Source organism: Cinclus cinclus, chromosome 3, assembly GCF_963662255.1.
Source record: "Cinclus cinclus chromosome 3, bCinCin1.1, whole genome shotgun sequence".
Classification (NCBI taxonomy): domain Eukaryota; kingdom Metazoa; phylum Chordata; class Aves; order Passeriformes; family Cinclidae; genus Cinclus; species Cinclus cinclus.
Window position 1 is genome coordinate 110,657,374 of NC_085048.1, and position 18,795 is coordinate 110,676,168.

Here is an 18,795-nt window from a genome sequence, read left to right on the forward strand (position 1 = left end):
CTCCACTGCTTTATTTGGCTATTTCTCTAATAGGAATTAGCTTCATTTATTCTTACTTTGCTTCCTGTGTTCCACGGGGCGCGCGGCGGCTCCTCCGTTGGGTTCGCGGAGGCAACGGCAGAACGGCCGCGCGCTCCGGCGGCTCCGCAGCAGCAGCAGCAGCAGCAGCAGCAGCAGCAGCGCCTCTCTCGATCGGTTTTTCGATCGGTTTTCCGCTCGAGTTCCCGCTCGCCCTCCGTGCCCTTCTCCCTCTCAGACTCCCTGTGATCCCGTTCGGTCCCGTCCTTGTTGCGCCTCTCCCAGCCCGGCTCATGCCGTGCCCCGCAAGGCGGCCGTGGGCGAGCCGGCCCCCTGCCCGCCCCTGTCGGGCACGCCGCGGTGCCGCCTCCGCGGGGCTCAGTCCGTACCGCCTGTGGCACCTTTTGAAGAGCCTGTGGACGAGCTCCTCGCTGCACTGGTGGCGGTGGTGGAGCAGCACCGTCTCTTGGCTCCGCCTGGCGCGGGGCCTGGCGCTGGCCCGGCCCCGACCGAGGCCCCTCCCGCGGTTCCGCCCACAGCTGGCCCGCAGCCGCCCGGCTCCCGCCCCGCCGCCGGCGCATTCCCCCGAGCGAGCCTCGCCGCCCGGCAGTTCGGCCGCCGGCCCCGAGGCGCCGGAGCCCGGGGCGGCTCGGGAAGCAGCGGCGGCCGGGGCGGGCGGGTGCCCCGGGCAGAATGACGAGAGCGCGGTGCCGTCCGCACGGGCGGAGAAGCCTCCCCTGGAGCAGCTGTACCGGGAGGGCCCGCTGCTGGGGAGCGGCGGCTTCGGCAGCGTTTACGCCGGGACCCGGCTCGCCGACGGCGTCCCGGTAAGAGACGGGGCCGGCTCGGAGCGGGGAGGGGGGCGGCGACCGGCGAGCGGCGGGCGGCGAGCTGAGCCCTCCGCTCGCCTTGGCTTGCAGGTGGCCATCAAGCGAGTGTCCCGGGACCGCGTCTTGGAGTGGGCGCGGCTGGTGAGTGAGCGGGGCCAGCGGGAGCAGGCGGCGGGGCGTGGCGGGCGGGGTAAGGCCAGGCCCGGCCGGGTGGGAGCCGGGACGCTGCGATGGGAGCGAGCGTGGAGCGAGCGGGGGCCGCGCAGCGTCCCGGGCCATGGGCAATGGGAGCTGCGGTGGCGCCGGGCAGGGGGTGGCGAAGGCGAGCGCAGCATCGGCGCCGCTGACGGCATGGCGGCTCCCCCGCAGCACGACGGCGCCCTTGTGCCCCTGGAGCTGGTGCTGCTCTGGATGGCGTCGTGGCCCGGCTTCCGCGGCATCGTGCGGCTCCTGGACTGGTTCGAGCTGCCCGACGGCTTCGCGCTGGTCATGGAGCGTCCGGAGCGCTGTCAGGACCTCTGGCACCTGCTGCACGCGGGGGGGTTCCTGCCAGAGCCCGTGGCGCGGGCGCTGTTCCGGCAGGTGCTGGGGGCCGTGCGGCACTGCACCAGCCGCGGCGTCCTGCACCGCGACATCAAGGCCGAGAACGTGCTCGTTGACCTGGCCACCGGCGAGGCGAAGCTCATCGACTTTGGCTGCGGCACGATCCTGCAGGACACGTTCTACACCCAGATGGCCGGTGAGCCCAAAGCCGGGGCCCAGCCGGGCAGTGGAGCTTCTCCCCTGTGCTTCCCCAGGTGGAACACACAGGGAGGGAGGGAGGGGGAATGCTGCTTCAGCCGGCTGCAGCCAAGTTGCATTTTGGCAGGAGGTGGCTGGGAGGGAGCAATCAGCATTGGCCTGATGAGCTGTGCCCGTGTGCCATAGGAACGCGGGAGTACTACCCACCGGAGTGGATCCTCTTTGGCCGCTACCATGGCCAGCCAGCCACCATCTGGTCCCTGGGCATCCTGCTCTATCAGCTGGTGTGCAGGCACCTTCCTTTCAAAAGCAGAGAGGACATCGTCCGGGGACAGCTCTTCTTCCCGCCCCGGGTGTCTCAAGGTGGGGATGGGCCTTCAAGGCACGGGAGCAAGAACGGCTTTGGGAGAGGGCAGGTGGCACATAAGTGTCCTGCTGTTGCAGCTGGGGAGGAGGTTCATCTCCTGGGCTGAGCTGGACGAGGTGGCAGGTGTACCTCTGCTGCTCTCTTCCAGAAGAGAGGATGGATGGGAAGCTGTGCGAACAGCTCTGAGCACTCTTAGTGTGCTGTGGGCACTGTGAAATCTGGGAGAGCATGGACAGGAGCTGACCAGCAGTTTCTGGTTTCTCTCTGCAGAGTGCCAGCACCTGATCAGGTGGTGCTTATCCATGGACCCTGCAGACAGGCCATCCTTGGATGACCTTTTAGAACATTCTTGGGTGCAGAAGCCCCACCTGGCCCAGGAGACAGCAGAGATCCATCCCTCTGCACAGTAGAATCCAGGATGCCCGCAAGCAGCAGCTGCTCGTGTCTCGTGGCTCTCAAAGAATTCCCCAGAGCATTTCCCAGTGGCCCTGGCATGGAGCAGAGAGCACAGCCAAGGAGGTGCTTCCTCAGGTCCCCGGCGATTTGTGGAGGGAGCGGCTCAGGGCTCCCCATCCTATTGGAGAAATTGTGGCACAGTGCAGTGAAGTTGCCACAGAGTGGAAAAGGGGAAACATCCCCCTGCAGCTCAATGGCCTCGTGATGTCCCCGCGAGCCAAGGCACATCTGGCGTGTTCTTCTGGAGATCAGCGCAGAGCTGGAGAACGCCGTCCTCGAGCTGGCCACTGGCAGGGCAAAGCTGATGGGCTTTGGTTGCAGCCCCTTCCTAGAGGACACGCTCTGCACCCTGACGAAATCAAGATGAGTCCCCAGGCGGTGCAGGGGTGGGGGGATGCTCGTGCCTCCAGGCATGGCAGGGCTCAGCCTGGCCACGTGCCGGTGGTTCCCCGTGGGGTGGCAGTGGACAATATTAATCTTTCTGCCAACTGCTCAGCTGCTTTTTGGTGGGGCAGGGGATGGATGTTGTGGAAGGGGAGCTGGCTCCTGGCCTCACTGACAGCTTCTTCCTGCCAGCATGGCACAGGCTGGGGTGGGGGCATCCGGCCTGACATAAGCGTCCATCCGTGTGGATGGGGAGCAGCAGAGGGGGACGGGTTCTTTAGCCATGGCCCAGCTGCTCTGCTTTGCAGGCCCTTGAGGAAGGGGTGGGCATACAGGTGGGAAAGGTAGGGTTTTTCCCCACCACTGGAGAGATTTTAGTATCATAAAGAGCGGTCAGACCTTCCCCAGTCCTGTGAAACGGTGACAACCTTTGGTGCTTTTTCTTGTTTCCAGGTATTGTTTTGAAATGACTTTCATGCAATTGTTCTTTGTTTTTTCCAGAAAGATTGCAGCTTGTGTCCAGACCAGATGGAGAAGCACCGGCACCGTCCGTGGAGTGCATCCCATGCAGGTGCTACCCGGGGAGGGTCCACGGTGTGGATGTCCCCTGCAAAAGGATGAGGACCTTGTGTGGGATCGGCTCCTCTCCTGGCAGCAGGTCTCCAGAGGTGGGTACCCGGTTCCACAGCTCGGGTGGCAGAAGGGCTTAGGGCAAATGGCAGCAGGCACACGAGAATGTCGCTCTTGCAGCTGCTGAGGAGGTTGTTGTGCCATGCTTGAGCAGAAGAGGTGGAGCGTGTCCTGCCACGCTGCTCTCCTCTAACAAGGAGGGAATGGGCTGGGAGGTTTGGGCTCTGAGCACAGCCAGCAGCCTGGCCTGAGTATAGGCTATGGTGGGACAGGGGGGACAGGAGCCTGCTGCCACTGACTGTGGCTTTCTGGTTTCTGTCCCCAGGCTACCAGCAGCTCATGCCATGGAAACGGCACCGCTCGACCTGCCAGTCTGGGAGGGCTGGACGGCAGCGGGTGTTCATTTGCTGCCAAAAATAAATCATTCATGTTACTAACATCATCATCATCATCGGAGCATTTCTTTCATCCTTTTTTCAAGCTTTTGGCCTCCCTTCTTCCACCGAAATCTCTTTGCCTCTTTCCTCATCCACTTGGTGGAATTGGTGGGGGGGGTTTAAGTAACACAAAAAGTTCAGCAACAATTCCTGTTGCCAACCGCAGCAGTCTCTTCAAGAACCTGGAGTTGGTAGCCAGGCCCACATTTCACTTGGAAAGGGGAGTGGTTTGCAGGGACAAAGATGTCCCTCTGCTGCAAAAGCAGGGAGGAAATCAGAAGCAGCAAAATGCAATTTCAGCTCTACCCCCGCCCAAAGTTGTCTGCATCTTTGCCCTCCACTCCAAAATAGGCAGGCAAGGCTGGACTTGAACAAGGTTCAAGTCCTTCATGGTCCCTTGGCATTAAAGGGATCAAGTAAAACTCTCGTATGCAGTAATTGGAGTACAGCTACTGTAGGGATAAAGGAAATGTTGGGAGCTGGGACATCCTTCTTGTCTCCTTTGTCTCCCCAGGTGTTGTAGCCTGGATAGCTGTTAAGATGGTTGCAGGTAAAGGAGCAGCAAGGGCCTTTGTATGGGATCCACGGAGATGTTTATTTCAGCCACTGCGTGGATAGTCCAGGGTCAGAGGCAAAGACAAAGGGGAACGTCGGGGTGAGGGTCCAGGTTGAAGCAGATGGGTGTCCTGGGCAGGGGGAGCATCAGGGAGCACTTACCAGGGGACATGGGGGTGGCACAAAGGTGGGGTTAGGGCATGGGAGCCAACAGGGAAACAGGGTGGGAGTGACCGAAAGCCTGAGAGACAGGGAGAGGGCAGGGGGCTGGCCCAGGGAACAGAACAGGGCTACATTGGCATGACAGAACAGGGCTTGCTATGAGAGAAGCCTCTCGTGTCTCCCTAACTAGGGAATGCCTTTTAGGGTCTCCACAGTGGGGTGTTTTGGGTTCAGTTTGAGTTTGGGTGGAGATACTGCTTTAGTGTAGTGGTTTTGGATTGTTAATTTGAATGTTTTTAGTTGTGAGATAGGATTAGGAGGAAGATAAAACAGGCTTAGCTTTAAATAATACAAAGACAAACTTTATTACCAGAAACTATAGGGGAAAAAAGAAGAAGAAAAATTAGAATAAAACTTCAGACTACTCTTCTTCTTTCCACACATTTGTTTTTTTTGCATTGACAGCATACAAAGAACAACTCAGTTAGTTTACCATTTCTAAAATAGTCATTTACTTGTTTATTTCAGAGAGGAGATTCTTCAGCCTATAGAGATTTTTTCATAAGAAACCATTTGTAAGTGGTCTTGCTGTTCTAGTGTTTAGCCGTCAGGGAGGATAGAGATCTGGTTATTATGTAATATTTTTTTTCTCAACTAACATTTTAATTCATAACTAATACTGAGGACCATATCAACTTATGAGGCACACTTAAAGGATTATAATAGTTGAAACAAAAGCTTACTCCACTTTTAAAAATAGAGGGTGTTTTTCTTCTTCTTCCCTAGGGAGAAGCAGGGGTTTTTTCACTATTTAAACCTAGGGCACTTACAGCAATTTTAACATTGGTTTATTTTAACACCAACGCTTCTTCTTACATCTAGAGTTAGAATCTTTAATCCACCCCATATTTTTTATGTGTTATAGGGAAACAACGGATTCTTTTCTATAGCATAAAAAAAAGGGAAGAATTTCAGTCTATGTCTTCCTTCCCTCAGCTGAGACTTGACTCTTCTCATACTTTGATTTTGGTGTTTTTTGTGCTGTTTTTGTACATATTATCATTTTGGTTCTCTGTTTTTTTTTCCACAGGACAGAGAATAAAGTATTTGTAAAGTCATATTTTGGGCAGTGAAAAAGTTAATATTTTGCCGGGGCAGGAGAGGGTTCTGTGATTGTTTTTAGGTGGGGCGGCCGGAGCTCTTTACCATAAGGAGCCTTCTAAGGCTGCGCCGGGGCCGGGCTGGGATTGTAGGGCCCGGCCAGAAAGCGGAGATGAGTTTTTTGGTTGTAAGGTTGTTTTTTGGCGTTTGCTGTATGTAGTGTTAGTGGTGGGCTGGTGGTTTTCCTTTTCCTTTTGCCAGCAGCCGAGGTTGGGGCCCTTGCCAGATCGGGGCCCAGCTGTCTCTCCCCCAGGCCGTGTGGGCGGTGAGGCTGGCCTTTTTTCCACCTTTATCTCTTACTGTTCACTTCCTCTTGCTGGAAACGGGATTGTTGGAACACTTTAGAGGAGACGGCTTATCCATAGTGTTCTGTTTTAAATTGTCTAAAACCGTGTGAGACAGATGGCTTCACATAGGAACATCCCCAGGGCTGCTGAGGGGAAGGCACCACTTTATTTGTTGTGAAGAGAAGTAATCAAAATCCGCAACCAACAAGCTGCAAGGCAGAACGGAGTGGGAATTACAGAAATAAAGGCCTTGAAAAGCAGCTTAGGAAAGCGGCTACTTCCTAGACAGTGCCAAACCCTCCGACCTGGCCTGGCCGGGCCCAGGGCTGGCTGCCCTTGGGAAGGGAAGGGAAAGGGATGGAGCTGGGGTGGGGGCTCTGTGGCCATGGAAACGAGAGAACCACGGGCCAGCGCGTCACAAAGGGGCAGCCCCGCAAGGGGCTGTGAAGGTTGTGGTTGACACGGACACAGTGGCAGGAGACACGTCTGGCTCTGCCTGTCTGTGCCGACTGCTGGCGATTGGAGTCACCCCACCTTGTTCTAGGGCTGGGGACCGGGCTCCTATCGCCGTCTGCTCCGAGACAGTTCCCAAATTCAACCCCAGGTACTTCTGCGAGACAGAAGCACGGGTTCAAAGATGGATTTTACTGGAAAAGGAAAGACCACGGAAGGAAAAGGTGAGGATAGAAAGGAGCTGAAAGGCCCGAGTCAAATGGAGACAAATTCCACCAGATTTCCGGGAAAATTGGTCCATGGTGGTCAGTTCTGGCTCTGTGTCAGAGTTGGTGGCTGTGAGCTACAGGTGATCTTGCCAGGACAGCCCTGGCATCACAACATTTTCTCATTAGCTTACTCATTATGTTTTGTCATTAGCGTCCTCTTCTTTTCACAGTAGCCAAATCACTCAAACTTTCAGTCAGGACAGGGACTGTGGCCACAGCTGACCACAAACTGGACACGGTCATGAGACGCAAGTTCTGTTCCTTTGTTTGCCACCAATGTCAGGTCTCACAACAGATAAATTTCCTGTTCTTCCTCTGCTTGCTAATTGGGTCTAACACTGAGAATGATATTAAGGTGCTATGAAAACGCCAGCAAGTCCTGCCTGCTTGCTGAGAGCTCTTTGTAGTTTGCAGAAACAGCAGTCACAGCTGTGTGGGTCTTTATTGGGTGTTCACAGAAGCCACACTAGAGAAGGAGTTTTTTTCCCCTCTTCCCATTGGAGCCATCCAACTTTCTGTTCAGCCATGGTAACTCAATAGTGTTCAGAGGAATAGTTCACAGGCTAGGTCCTTGAGAAATGAAACCTAAGAAATTTTCTCCAAAGTTCAAGAATCCTGCAAATGCCCCACCCATTAGACGTGTTTATGATAAAGATGGGACTTCACCTAAATGAGTTCATCCCTTGTGAGGCTGGCTCAGCCTCCCACAGAGGTAAGGTGGGAGCTGGGCCGCTCTCTGGTGGGAGGAAGGGTCTTGTGCCAGCCTGGAGAGCCTGTGCACATTGCCAGGGAGCAGTTGTGCCCTGCAGGTGCCCCCTGCCATGAGCTGTGCTGCTGCCAGTGCCCCGTGGAGCTGTAGGGCTGCTGAGCTGTGGGGCAGGGAGAGGAGCAGGAGGCTGCATGTGCAGCTGAGCCATTGCTGGGAAGCACAGGGCTCTGGGCTCCCTGCTGTCCCAGAGCAGCCTAGAGGCCAGGAAGTTCCCCTGGGAGCTCTGTGGAAGTGGCTCAGGGTGTGATCCTGTGGCCTGCCTCAGGTGGCTGCTGTCAGGTGCATGTTTCCCTGTGCAGCTAGTTTCCAGGAAAGTTTCCAGGAAATGTCTTCTATGAAATATGGAGCTTCAGATGCTTTAGGTTTGCATTGCAGCCTCTGTTACAGTTTTATATCTCTACTTTCCAGGCCTGACTGGCTACCCTCTTGCCAAGAAGTTTTCCCTGGCAAATCCTTCTATGCTCCTTCCCTCCAAGCCATTGCCTCCCATCCAGAAGGACTCTCCTTCCACCAAGCCAAGCACGGTGTCCAGAGGAGAGCACGGGACTGGGAAAAACGGCACCGGCTGCGAGGATAAAATTAGAAATAACAGGGAGCTGAGTTCAGAAGGAAAAGAACAGATGGTAAGGAGACCGAGCTAAGTCCTGTGTGATAGATTTTCACTTTCTGCACTGTAAGCAGAGCTCAGAGAGCTTTTCCTGTGGTGTGAGCACATGGAACCAGCTGGGCCAAGGAAGAGCTCAGCTGGACACTGCACTTCTGGGAAGTGTCTGAGAACACGCTGCCTTTGCAATGGGTGTGTAGTGCAAACTTCACATCCTCAGCATGCATCAATGGCAGGAGAAGTCTTTGAATGGTTTCTGGGCTCTGTCATAATTCCTTGTCTGACTTATGACTGAGAAAAGCCCAAGAATCAGGCCAAGCTGCTTATGCTGTCCAATCTGGCCAAGCAAGCATGTTAGATTTTATAACCTACATGTATTTTTGAACCATGGCTGTGTCAGGGATATGTATTCCATCAGCTGTGTCTGCTTGCTAAGGAAAAAAGTAGTTTGCTGGAACAGGCAGTGCTACAAAGTCAGTTCCAGGTGGTCTCAGCTTTTGAGTTGTACAGCCATGGCCTTGTACACAGTTGTCTCTGATGCTATTTCTAGATTTCGTCAGCTTCTGGGCAGCTGTGTGCTCTGGCATGGCTTTGTCCAGAGGGAAGGGATGGGAGGTGGCCATGGGGAGAGCAGCTCAAAGCCCAGGCACACAATTTCCTTTGCAGCAGGGCCAGCACCTGCAGTTGTTTTGGGTTTACCATGGGGTGCAGGAGGAGGCAAATGAGCAACAGCATTGGCAAACAGAATGTCCAATCAAAGGCTGATGTACTTGATTCCAGCCTTGCTGAGGAAGGGCCCAATGTATTCCTGACAGGATCTAATCCTTCCACTGCAGTTCAAACAGGTCCTGATTTGGCCCTTTAGTTGTGCCAGAAATGATGGGATACTGAGGAAGGGCGTTCATCTGTCTCCACTGCCTCCACCTCCCTTCCTGGCCATGGCATGGGGGCCCTGGAGAAATTTGGGCAGGCAGAGACCTTCCAGAGAGCAGCAGGGCAGGGAGCTCTGCTGAACTTCCTAAATGCCAGTGAGCCTGAGATGATGGAGGTGTGGGAGCTGGAGAGCACGGAGCATCGCGAGAGCTCAGCAGCTTCTGGGCTGAAAGGCTGCTGGGCAACTGTAAGAGGGAAGGGCAGCAGCAGAAGAATTGAGGGGCTTGAGAAAAGCAGGTTCTGACATCCTGCAGAATGGCTTTGTGGGGACTTGGCTGGAGATCAGCACTGGCTGTGAGGTGCCTAAGAGGCAGGGAGAGAACAGTGATCTGAACCTGTTCCCATACCATCCAAAAGGCCAGTGGAGGCCGTGGCACCGCAGAACAACTTGATACCAAACATGTGGATTCCAGCTGGGATCATAGCCACACTTGCAGTGAACTGAGCCCAAGGAGAGAGTTGGCAAGTCTAGGGCATGAGCACGCCCTCACCACTTGCCTTTTCATTCCCCATGCTAGGCCAAGCTACTCCAGCAGTTTGACTGGTCTTTCCCTGCCAGGTCCCAGTTTAAAGCATGGCTAAATGTCTTCAGCCATCAGTGAGGAAGGGCTGAATGCTTCATCTGAGCACTTTGTACCACTCTTTCCAGGCATCCTTGCTGTATCCCAGAGGTGGGGATATGAAGAAGGGGTCATTGGGACTGCCTTTGGTCCCCCCTATACCCAAGGCAGTCAGTCCCCGTGTTGGCAGTGCTGCAGGGTCTCTGCGCAGCTCTGTGCAGCTGGATGTCCAAGAGTCCCAGGAGATGAGGTAAGCCAAGGTGTCTGCTGCTCCACTCTGCTGTTCAGCTCCCTCTTGCCATCTTGTGAGGTTCCTTTGCACAGTCAGCTCTCTCCCATGTATTTAGGCAAACCTCTGTGTATTCACCATTTGGCCCATCCGTGATGATCCAGCTCCATGTCAAACCCCACACCATGTGTCCCAAGAGCAGAGGTGGTGGTGGTGGGGAAGAGGAGGCAGGGCTTAAAAGCATCTGAAGATGGGTCCTCTGCTGGGCTTGGTATTGATTCCCTCTGTAATGTTTGTGGTGTCATTTGGGAGCTGTATTGCACAGCTCTGGATCCTGCAGATCTTTGAATACTGTGATCCTTGACTGGCAACTTCAGCCCTGGAAAACTCTGTTTGGCCAAATATTGGATGCTGGAGGGGTGTCTCTGTCTTTACGTGCTGCTTCTGTAAATGTCAGGCATAATTTCTCTGTGCCTGGGACGGCGCTGTGAAATGAGAACCCAGCTATATTTTCCGGGTATAGATGTAAAATCCTATCAATGTTTAATATTTAGGTCTGGGATTAAAACAGAGAGGGCAAGGAGGTAGAGAAGAGCTATAGTACTGTACCTGATGGGAAGATATTGGCTTGAATATATATGAGAAAATGTAGCTGTCAATGTAGCTTATCTGAAGGACAGCAATAATGAAGGAGTCACAAAAATGTCATTCCAACTGGAAAGCTTTGGTAGTGCATTGAAAGTGCAATGTGAATACCCTTGCCTAGCAGTTGAGTTGGTAAAAGGCTTTTCCTTCTTGAGACAGCCATGAGGTGGAATATCCTTCTCAGGATACTGCCGTGTTCGGACCACATGTAGCACGAGACTGGTACCAGTGAAAGCCACAAGCAGGCAAAGTCAAGCTTTGTCAGCAGAACCAAAGTAGCTGCCCTCCATGCAGACTCGTGTCTCAGCTTAGCAGCTCCTGCTGCTTGAGGGAGGCTGTAGGAGCCCCTTGGCTCCAAAAGGAAAGTCAGCAGAATTGGGGAGTTATGGTGCAAGTTGAGGAATGACTGCTGAGTTTCAGCTGGAGCTTGGCCAGCTCTGCCTGGCTGCAGCAACTGAATGCTTAAGGACAATTAATGAGCTTTGCATCTTGTTGGCTTGATGTGTTGCATTTTCTTCTTCATCAGAGGCACCAAGCAAGGAAGGATTGCTACACCTGTTCCTTCCCTTCTCTTTCTCCCTCCTCATATGTTCTTGTGTTTTCCATTTTCTCAAGGCCACGATCAAGCAGCAGCATCAGAGTGAAGAAGTCTGAACATGCAGGTAGGTACAGGGCATGTCTGTCTTAAAATTACTACTAGAACCTTGAATTAGAGGTGATATTTTGAAAGCTTTGTTAAAAATCATTCTTTTAAAAATTTCTTTAAACTCATTTGAATTATTTGATGGGCTCAGTGGACTATCCCAGAGCCCAGTCACTGGGAGTGTGCTGCAGTGGTGTAGTGAAAATTCCTGTATTGTGAATCTTGAGTGGCAAGAGCTGGATTGGGACCTTGGGGCCCTGGAAGTGCAGTGCAGGAAAAGTCCATCCAGCACACGCCTTTTATCTCCATGCAGTCTTTCTCATGTCAGAATTAGCAGAGAAGAAGAAGGCATTTATCAGGAAATTAGAAATCCTCTCAATCCATCCTCCTGCCCTTGAAGGAGATAACATTTCCTTGAGGCAGATTCTGAACTGAAACCTTTGACATCTGAAAGAGAGTCATGGACTATCAAAGCCATTGCCTGGTTTTGCTCTGGGAGAAAGAGGGGAAACCTTCTGTGAGAGAAAGTCCTTTTGAATTTTCCAGTTATGGAGATGGAAACTTCCAAAGGGATGCAGCCTATGCAGGGTCTGAGTTTGTCGTCCTATGACAGCACAAGCCCAGAGCCACCTGTGGAATGTTCACAATGACAAATCTCTTGCCCCACTGCCTCTGCCTGTGTCAGTGTTGCAGGCTGAGGCTGGGGGAGGAGATGCCTTCTGCCTTGTCCCTCTGTCCCTGCCTTGCCTGATCCCTGACAAGTAGAATTGTGCCAGACAAACTGCGGTCTCTGGTGCATCTGTGCCAGCCAATGCCTTTGAGTTGAAAGCCTCCATCAATGCCTGTTGTTGTTGTTCCTTTGCCATTTTGGAGCATGTCACGATAGGAGAGATGAAATTTGAAGACATAATTAGCTGATGAAGAAAGCAGATGAGATTTCCAGGTCCCTTTGCTCTGGGTTATTTCTGAGAAATCCTGGGTTTTGTCCCTTTGGAATGACTCCTTAATTGGTGATATGCAGCTGGAATGCTTAATGCAGCTAGGGAGAAGTATTGCTCAGTAAGTAAGGTGATGTTTTTGCTGGATTCATTTTGGACTAGAAATGTGCAATTTCATGAAATATTACCTGTTGTGCTTTCATAAATTGACCTGTACATTCTCTATGGATAAATAAAAGATTCGTTTAAGGATGTTCTTCTTTTTATGATCTGCCGTCTTCCATTTCCATCAAGGAAAGTTTGAATTGCTTTTAACTGCCATGATGAGAAATGTTTTGATGCAGGTCTTGTTTATACTGGATTTGGGTGTGTCTGCAGGAAAGAAAGCAGGGAATAAAACCCACGGGACAAGTATTTGAGCAGAAGTGGAACGTTTGAAAGCTAATTTGTTCCCTAAAGATTTGGGCTCCTTGAATACTGAGGATATGTAATGGGGAGCGCAAAGCTTCCTTTACTTGTAACATGGGGTGCCATTGTTCTTGTACCATCACTTCCTTTGTTGTAAAGCAAAATAAAAGCAACCAAGAAAACCCAACCCAGAACCGAGTGGGACTTAGAGAAACAAAGGCCCTGAAAACTAGCATCTGAAAACAACTACTTCCTAGGTGTAATTGTCAAATACTTGTGATCACTGTGGTTTGCCAACTGTTTGGAAGGAAAGGGATCCCAAAGTACTTGATGGGCAATGAGTAATACATAAGGAAAGGAGTAGAAGCTCTCTCTCCTGGCTTGCCAGCTCCATACCGTTCAGAGGAATTACAGTGATGGTAGTTTCATGGAAAAAACATCAACAACAACAAAAAACCACAAAGTGATTTTCTGATTAATTCAAAACTCCCGTGTATTCCTCATCAATTAGATGATTGTTTGTAAAGGTGGGAGTTCACCTAACTCACTTTTTCCCTCGTGAGCCTGGCTCAGCCTCCCGCAGAGGTAAGGTGGGAGCTGGGCCACTCTCTGGTGGGAGGAAGGGTCTTGTGCCAGCCTGGAGAGCCTGTGCACATTGCCAGGGAGCAGTTGTGCCCTGCAGGTGCCCCCTGCCATGAGCTGTGCTGCTGCCAGTGCCCCGTGGAGCTGTGGGGCTGCTGAGCTGTGGGGCAGGGAGAGGAGCAGGAGGCTGCATGTGCAGCTGAGCCATTGCTGGGAAGCACAGGGCTCTGGGCTCCCTGCTGTCCCAGGGCAGCCCAGCGGCCAGGGAGTTCCCCTGGGAGATCTGTGGAAGTGGCTCAGGGTATCCTGTGGCCTGCCTCAGGTGGCTGCTGTCAGGTGCATGTTTCCCTGTGCAGCAAGTTTCCAGGAAAGTTTCCAGGAAATGTGTCCCATGAAACATGGAGCTTCTGATGTTTTAGGTTTACATTGCAGCCTCTGTTACATTTTGTTTTCCCACTTTGCAGGCCTGAGTGGTGACTTTATTGCCGAGAATCTTTCTGGGTCACCTCCCTCTATGCTCCTTCCCTCCAAGCCGTTGCCTCCCATCCGGAAGGGCTCTCCTTCCTGCAAGCCAATCATAATGTGCAGTGGAGAGGAAGAGAAAGGGAAAGATGGCACTGGCTACAAAGATATCAGTAGAAACAGTGCGGAGCTGAGTTCAGAGGGAAAAGGGAGTGAGGTAAGGATACCAAGCTAAGTCCTGTGTGATAGATTTTCAGTTTCTGCACTGTAGTGATTCCTAGAGAGGCTGATCTGGAAGAGAGACCACGCATAGTTAAAGGAATACAGTAGGTGATAATTAAGAGGCCTTAAAAGGATACACCTTGGGCAGTACAAGAGCCTGGCCCGGGCTACACCCAGGAGGGATCCAAGATGGATCCCGCTCATGAGTTTTTACACTTTTATAACCTTTGGTCAACTTATATAGTAGGGGTTAATTGTCCAGTTACAGCTTCAGGTCACCAAGTCCCATCCTTCTGGTCCACTCCCGGTGCTTTCCCATTGTTTATGATTTTTGGGTAATGGTTGTCCTTGATTCTTAAGCTGGAAAAAGATTGCTGTGTCTAACTGCCCTGAGAAGAGAACCTACCAACACTTAATACGAAGTTCAGAGTCCCACACCAAGTCAGCACAGAATCTGAGGAAAGTGAAAGCTAAAACTTAAAGCATCAACAGGAGGGAGTCTGAGAGCTTTTCCTGTGGGCTAAGCCCATGGAGGCAGCTCAGCCAAGGAAGAGCTCAGCTGGACACTGCACTTCAGGCTGTCTTTGCAATGAGTGTGTAGTGCAGACTTCACAATCCTCAGCATGTACCAATAGCAGGAGAGGTCTTTGAATGTTTCTGGGTTCTGTCATGGCTTTTCCTCTGTCATATGGCTGAGAAAACACCAAAAGCAAGTCAGGGCAGCAAAAGTTGCCCAAAAGGGAAACCATCCTTCTGCATTTAGTAACGTAAGGGTAACTTTGAACCATGTCTAAGCCTTGGTGTTTTTATTCTGTCAACTCTGGCTGGCTGGGAAGGAAGAAGTTGTTTGCTAGAACAGGCGGTGCTACAAAGTCAGTTCCAGGTGGTCTCAGCTTTTGAGTTGTACAGCCATGGCCTTCTACACAGTTGTCTCTGATGCTATTTCTAGATTTCGTCAGCTTCTGGGCAGCTGTGTGCTCTGGCATGGCTTTGTCCAGAGGGAAGGGATGGGAGGTGGCCATGGGGAGAGCAGCTCAAAGCCCAGGCACACGATTGCCTTTGCAGCAGGGCCAGCACCTGCAGTTGTTTTGGGTTTGCCATGGGGTGCAGGAGGAGGCAAATGAGCAACAGCATTGGCAAACAGAATGTCCAATCAAAGGCTGATGTACTTGATTCCAGCCTTGCTGAGGAAGGGCCCAATGTATTCCTGACAGGATCTAATCCTTCCACTGCAGTTCAAACAGGTCCTGATTTGGCCCTTTAGTTGTGCCAGAAATGATGGGATACTGAGGAAGGGCGTTCATCTGTCTCCACTGCCTCCACCTCCCTTCCTGGCCATGGCATGGGGGCCCTGGAGAAATTTGGGCAGGCAGAGACCTTCCAGAGAGCAGCAGGGCAGGGAGCTCTGCTGAACTTCCTAAATGCCAGTGAGCCTGAGATGATGGAGGTGTGGGAGCTGGAGAGCACGGAGCATCGCGAGAGCTCAGCAGCTTCTGGGCTGAAAGGCTGCTGGGCAACTGTAAGAGGGAAGGGCAGCAGCAGAAGAATTGAGGGGCTTGAGAAAAGCAGGTTCTGACATCCTGCAGAATGGCTTTGTGGGGACTTGGCTGGAGATCAGCACTGGCTGTGAGGTGCCTAAGAGGCAGGGAGAGAACAGTGATCTGAACCTGTTCCCATACCATCCCAAAGGCCAGTAGAGGCCGTGGCACTGCAGAACATGGTGATACCAAACATGTGGATTCCAGCTGGGATCATAGCCACACTTGCAGTGAACTGAGCCCAAGGAGAGAGTTGGCAAGTCTAGGGCATGAGCACGCCCTCGCCACTTGCCTTTTCATTCCCCATGCTAGGCCAAGCTACTCCAGCAGTTTGACTGGTCTTTCCCTGCCAGGTCCCAGTTAAAAGCATGGCTAAATTTCTTCAGCCATCAGTGAGGAAGGGCTGAATGCTTCATCTGAGCACTCTGTACCACTCTTTCCAGGCATCCTTGCTGTATCCCAGAGGTGGGGATATGAAGAAGGGGTCATTGGGACTGCCTTTGATCCCCCCTATACCCAAGGCAGTCAGTCCCAGTGTTGGCAGTGCTGCAGGGTCTCTGCTCAGCTCTGTGCAGCTGGATGTCCAAGAGTCCCAGGAGATGAGGTAAGCCAAGGTGTCTGCTGCTCCACTCTGCTGTTCAGCTCCCTCTTGCCATCTTGTGAGGTTCCTTTGCACAGTCAGCTGTCTCCCATGTATTTAGGCAAACCTCTGTGTATTCACCATTTGGCCCATTCGTGATGATCCAGCTCCATGTCAAACCCCACACCATGTGTCCCAAGAGCAGAGGTGGTGGTGGTGGGGAAGAGGAGGCAGGGCTTAAAAGCATCTGAAGATGGGTCCTCTGCTGGGCTTGGTATTGATTCCCTCTGTAATGTTTGTGGTGTCATTTGGGAGCTGTATTGCATGCCTCTGGATCCTGCAGATCTTTGAATACTGTGATCCTTGACTGGCAACTTCAGCACCGGAAAACTCTGTTTGGCCAAATATTGGATGCTGGAGGGGTGTCTCTGTCTTTACGTGCTGCTTCTGTAAATGTCAGGCATAATTTCTCTGTGCCTGGGACGACACTGTGAATTGAGAACCCAGCTATATTTTCTGGGTATAGATGTAAAATCCTATCAATGTTTAATATTTAGGTCTGGGATTAAAACAGAGAGGGCAAGGAGGTAGAGAAGAGCTATAGTACTGTACCTGATGGGAAGATATTGGCTTGTATATATGTGAGAAAATGTAGCTGTCAATGTAGCTTATCTGAAGGACAGCAATAATGAAGGAGTCACAAAAATGTCATTCCAACTGGAAAGCTTTGGTAGTGCATTGAAAGTGCAATGTGAATACCCTTGCCTAGCAGTTGAGTTGGAAAAAGGCTTTTCCTTCTTGAGACAGCCATGAGGTGGAATATCCTTCTCAGGATACTGCCGTGTTCGGACCACATGTAGCACGAGACTGGTACCAGTGAAAGCCACAAGCAGGCAAAGTCAAGCTTTGTCAGCAGAACCAAAGTAGCTGCCCTCCATGCAGACTCGTGTCTCAGCTTAGCAGCTCCTGCTGCTTGAGGGAGGCTGTAGGAGCCCCTTGGCTCCAAAAGGAAAGTCAGCAGAACTGGGGAGTTATGATGCAAGTTGAGGAATTACTGCTGAGTTTCAGCTGGAGCTTGGCCAGCTCTGCCTGGCTGCAGCAACTGAATGCTTAAGGACAATTAATGAGCTTTGCATCTTGTTGGCTTGATGTGTTGCATTTTCTCCTTCATCAGAGGGACCAAGCAAGGAAGGATTGCTACACCTGTTCCTTCCCTTCTCTTTCTCCCTCCTCATATGTTCTTGTGTTTTCCATTTTCTCCAGGCCACGATCAAGCAGCAGCATCAAAGAGAAGAAGTCTGAACATGCATGTAGGTACAGGGCATGTCTGTCTTAAAATGACTATTGGAATCTAGACTCGGAGGTGACCTTTTGAAAGGTTTATTAAACACCATTCCTTTCAGAATTTCTTTAAATTTGTTTCACTCCTTGATGGGCTCAGTGGACTCTCCTGGAGTGCAGTCACTGGGAGTGTGCTGTAGTGGTGCAGTGAGAATTCCTGCATTGTGAATTCTTGAGTGGGAGGAGCTGCAGTGGGACCTTGGGATCCTGGAAGTGCAGTGCAGGAAACAGAAGCATTCGTCTCCATCCTTCACATGCCTTTTATCTCCATGCAGTGTTTCTCATGTCACAATTTGTAGAAAAAAATTATGCATTTTTCTGGAAATTAGAAATATTCCCACTCATTTCTCTTGCCCAGTAAAGTGAAAAAACCTGTCCTTGGGGCAGATATTCAGCTGAAACCTTTCAGATCCATAGGAGATTGATGGTCATGACCTGATTTTGCTTTGGGGGAAATATGGAAACGTCCTGCTATAGAAATTCCTTTTGAAATTGCAATCATGGTCATGGAAACTTCCAAATGGATGCAGCCTATGCAGGGTCTGAGTTTGTCATCCTATGACAGCACAAGCCCAAAGCCACCTATGGCAAGTTCATCATGACAAATCTCTTCCCTGACTCTCTCTGCCTGTGTCAGTGTTGCAGGCTGAGGCTGGGGGAGGAGATGCCTTCTGCCTTGTCCCCCTGTCCCTGCCTTGCCTGATCCCTGACAAGTAGAATTGTGCCAGACAAAATGCGGTCTCTGGTGCGTCTGTGCCAGCCAATGCCTTTGAGTTGAAAGCCTCCATCAAAGCCTGTTGTTGTTGTTCCTTTGCCATCACTGGGCAGGTAATGATAGGAGAGATGAAATTTGAAGAAAGACTTTTGCTGATACAGAAAAAGGGATCAGATGCCAGGTCCCTTTGCGTAGGGTTAGTTCTGCCAAATCCTGGGTAGTGCCCCTTTGGAATGACTCCTTTGTTGGTGATATGCAGCTGGAATGCTTAATGCAGCTAGGGAGAAGTATTGCTCAGTAAGTAAGGTGACAGTTTTGTTGGATTTACTCTGGACTAGAAACGAGCTATGTCATTAAACCTTACCTGCCTTTCTTTTATAACTCAGTAGAACATTCTACAGGAGAAATCAACCCAGTTTAAAGAATGTTATTCCACTCTTATTGCTTGGCTGCTACATGATTTTACCCCATGTTTAGCCACGTAAAAATGATTAGTTGCCTTATATCTAACAGCTCTGTTGAAGAGTATTTCAGAATGTCCTGCCCTCTGCTATTTCCATTTTGAAAACCTTCAGTTGTCAGTGTCAGCCATGATCAGAAATGTTTTGAGGCAGGTCATGTTTATGTTGGGCTTAGGTATCTGTGCAGGAAAGAAAGCAAGGAATAAACCGATCAAAGAGTGAAGTAGAGCAAAAGAGAAACTTCTGGATGACCACTTTATTCCCTATAACTATGGGCTTGCAGAATACTGGGGACGTGTAATTGGGAAAGCAAAGCCCTTTTTGCATGTAACATGTAGTGATCTTGATTGTGTACCACCACTTCCTTTGTTACAAAGAGGAATTAAAAAGATCCCCAGAATAAAAAACCCAGCCT

The 18,795-nt window shown here is 51.3% G+C and overlaps 1 protein-coding gene across 1 annotated transcript in view; it reads left to right on the forward strand.

The window, feature by feature from the left end:
* The window catches only part of LOC134042015 (serine/threonine-protein kinase pim-1-like), a 34,621-nt gene extending 20,395 nt beyond the window's left edge, over positions 1–14,226 (forward strand). Inside the window, exons 2-8 of the mRNA XM_062489089.1 lie at positions 679–845; positions 939–989; positions 1,218–1,587; positions 1,776–1,952; positions 2,227–2,345; positions 13,594–13,740; positions 14,143–14,226. Of these exons, the coding sequence (XP_062345073.1) occupies positions 679–845; positions 939–989; positions 1,218–1,587; positions 1,776–1,952; positions 2,227–2,345; positions 13,594–13,740; positions 14,143–14,226 (1,115 nt within the window). The remainder of the gene's footprint in view (positions 1–678; positions 846–938; positions 990–1,217; positions 1,588–1,775; positions 1,953–2,226; positions 2,346–13,593; positions 13,741–14,142) is intronic.
* The last annotated feature ends 4,569 nt before the right edge of the window (positions 14,227–18,795 follow it).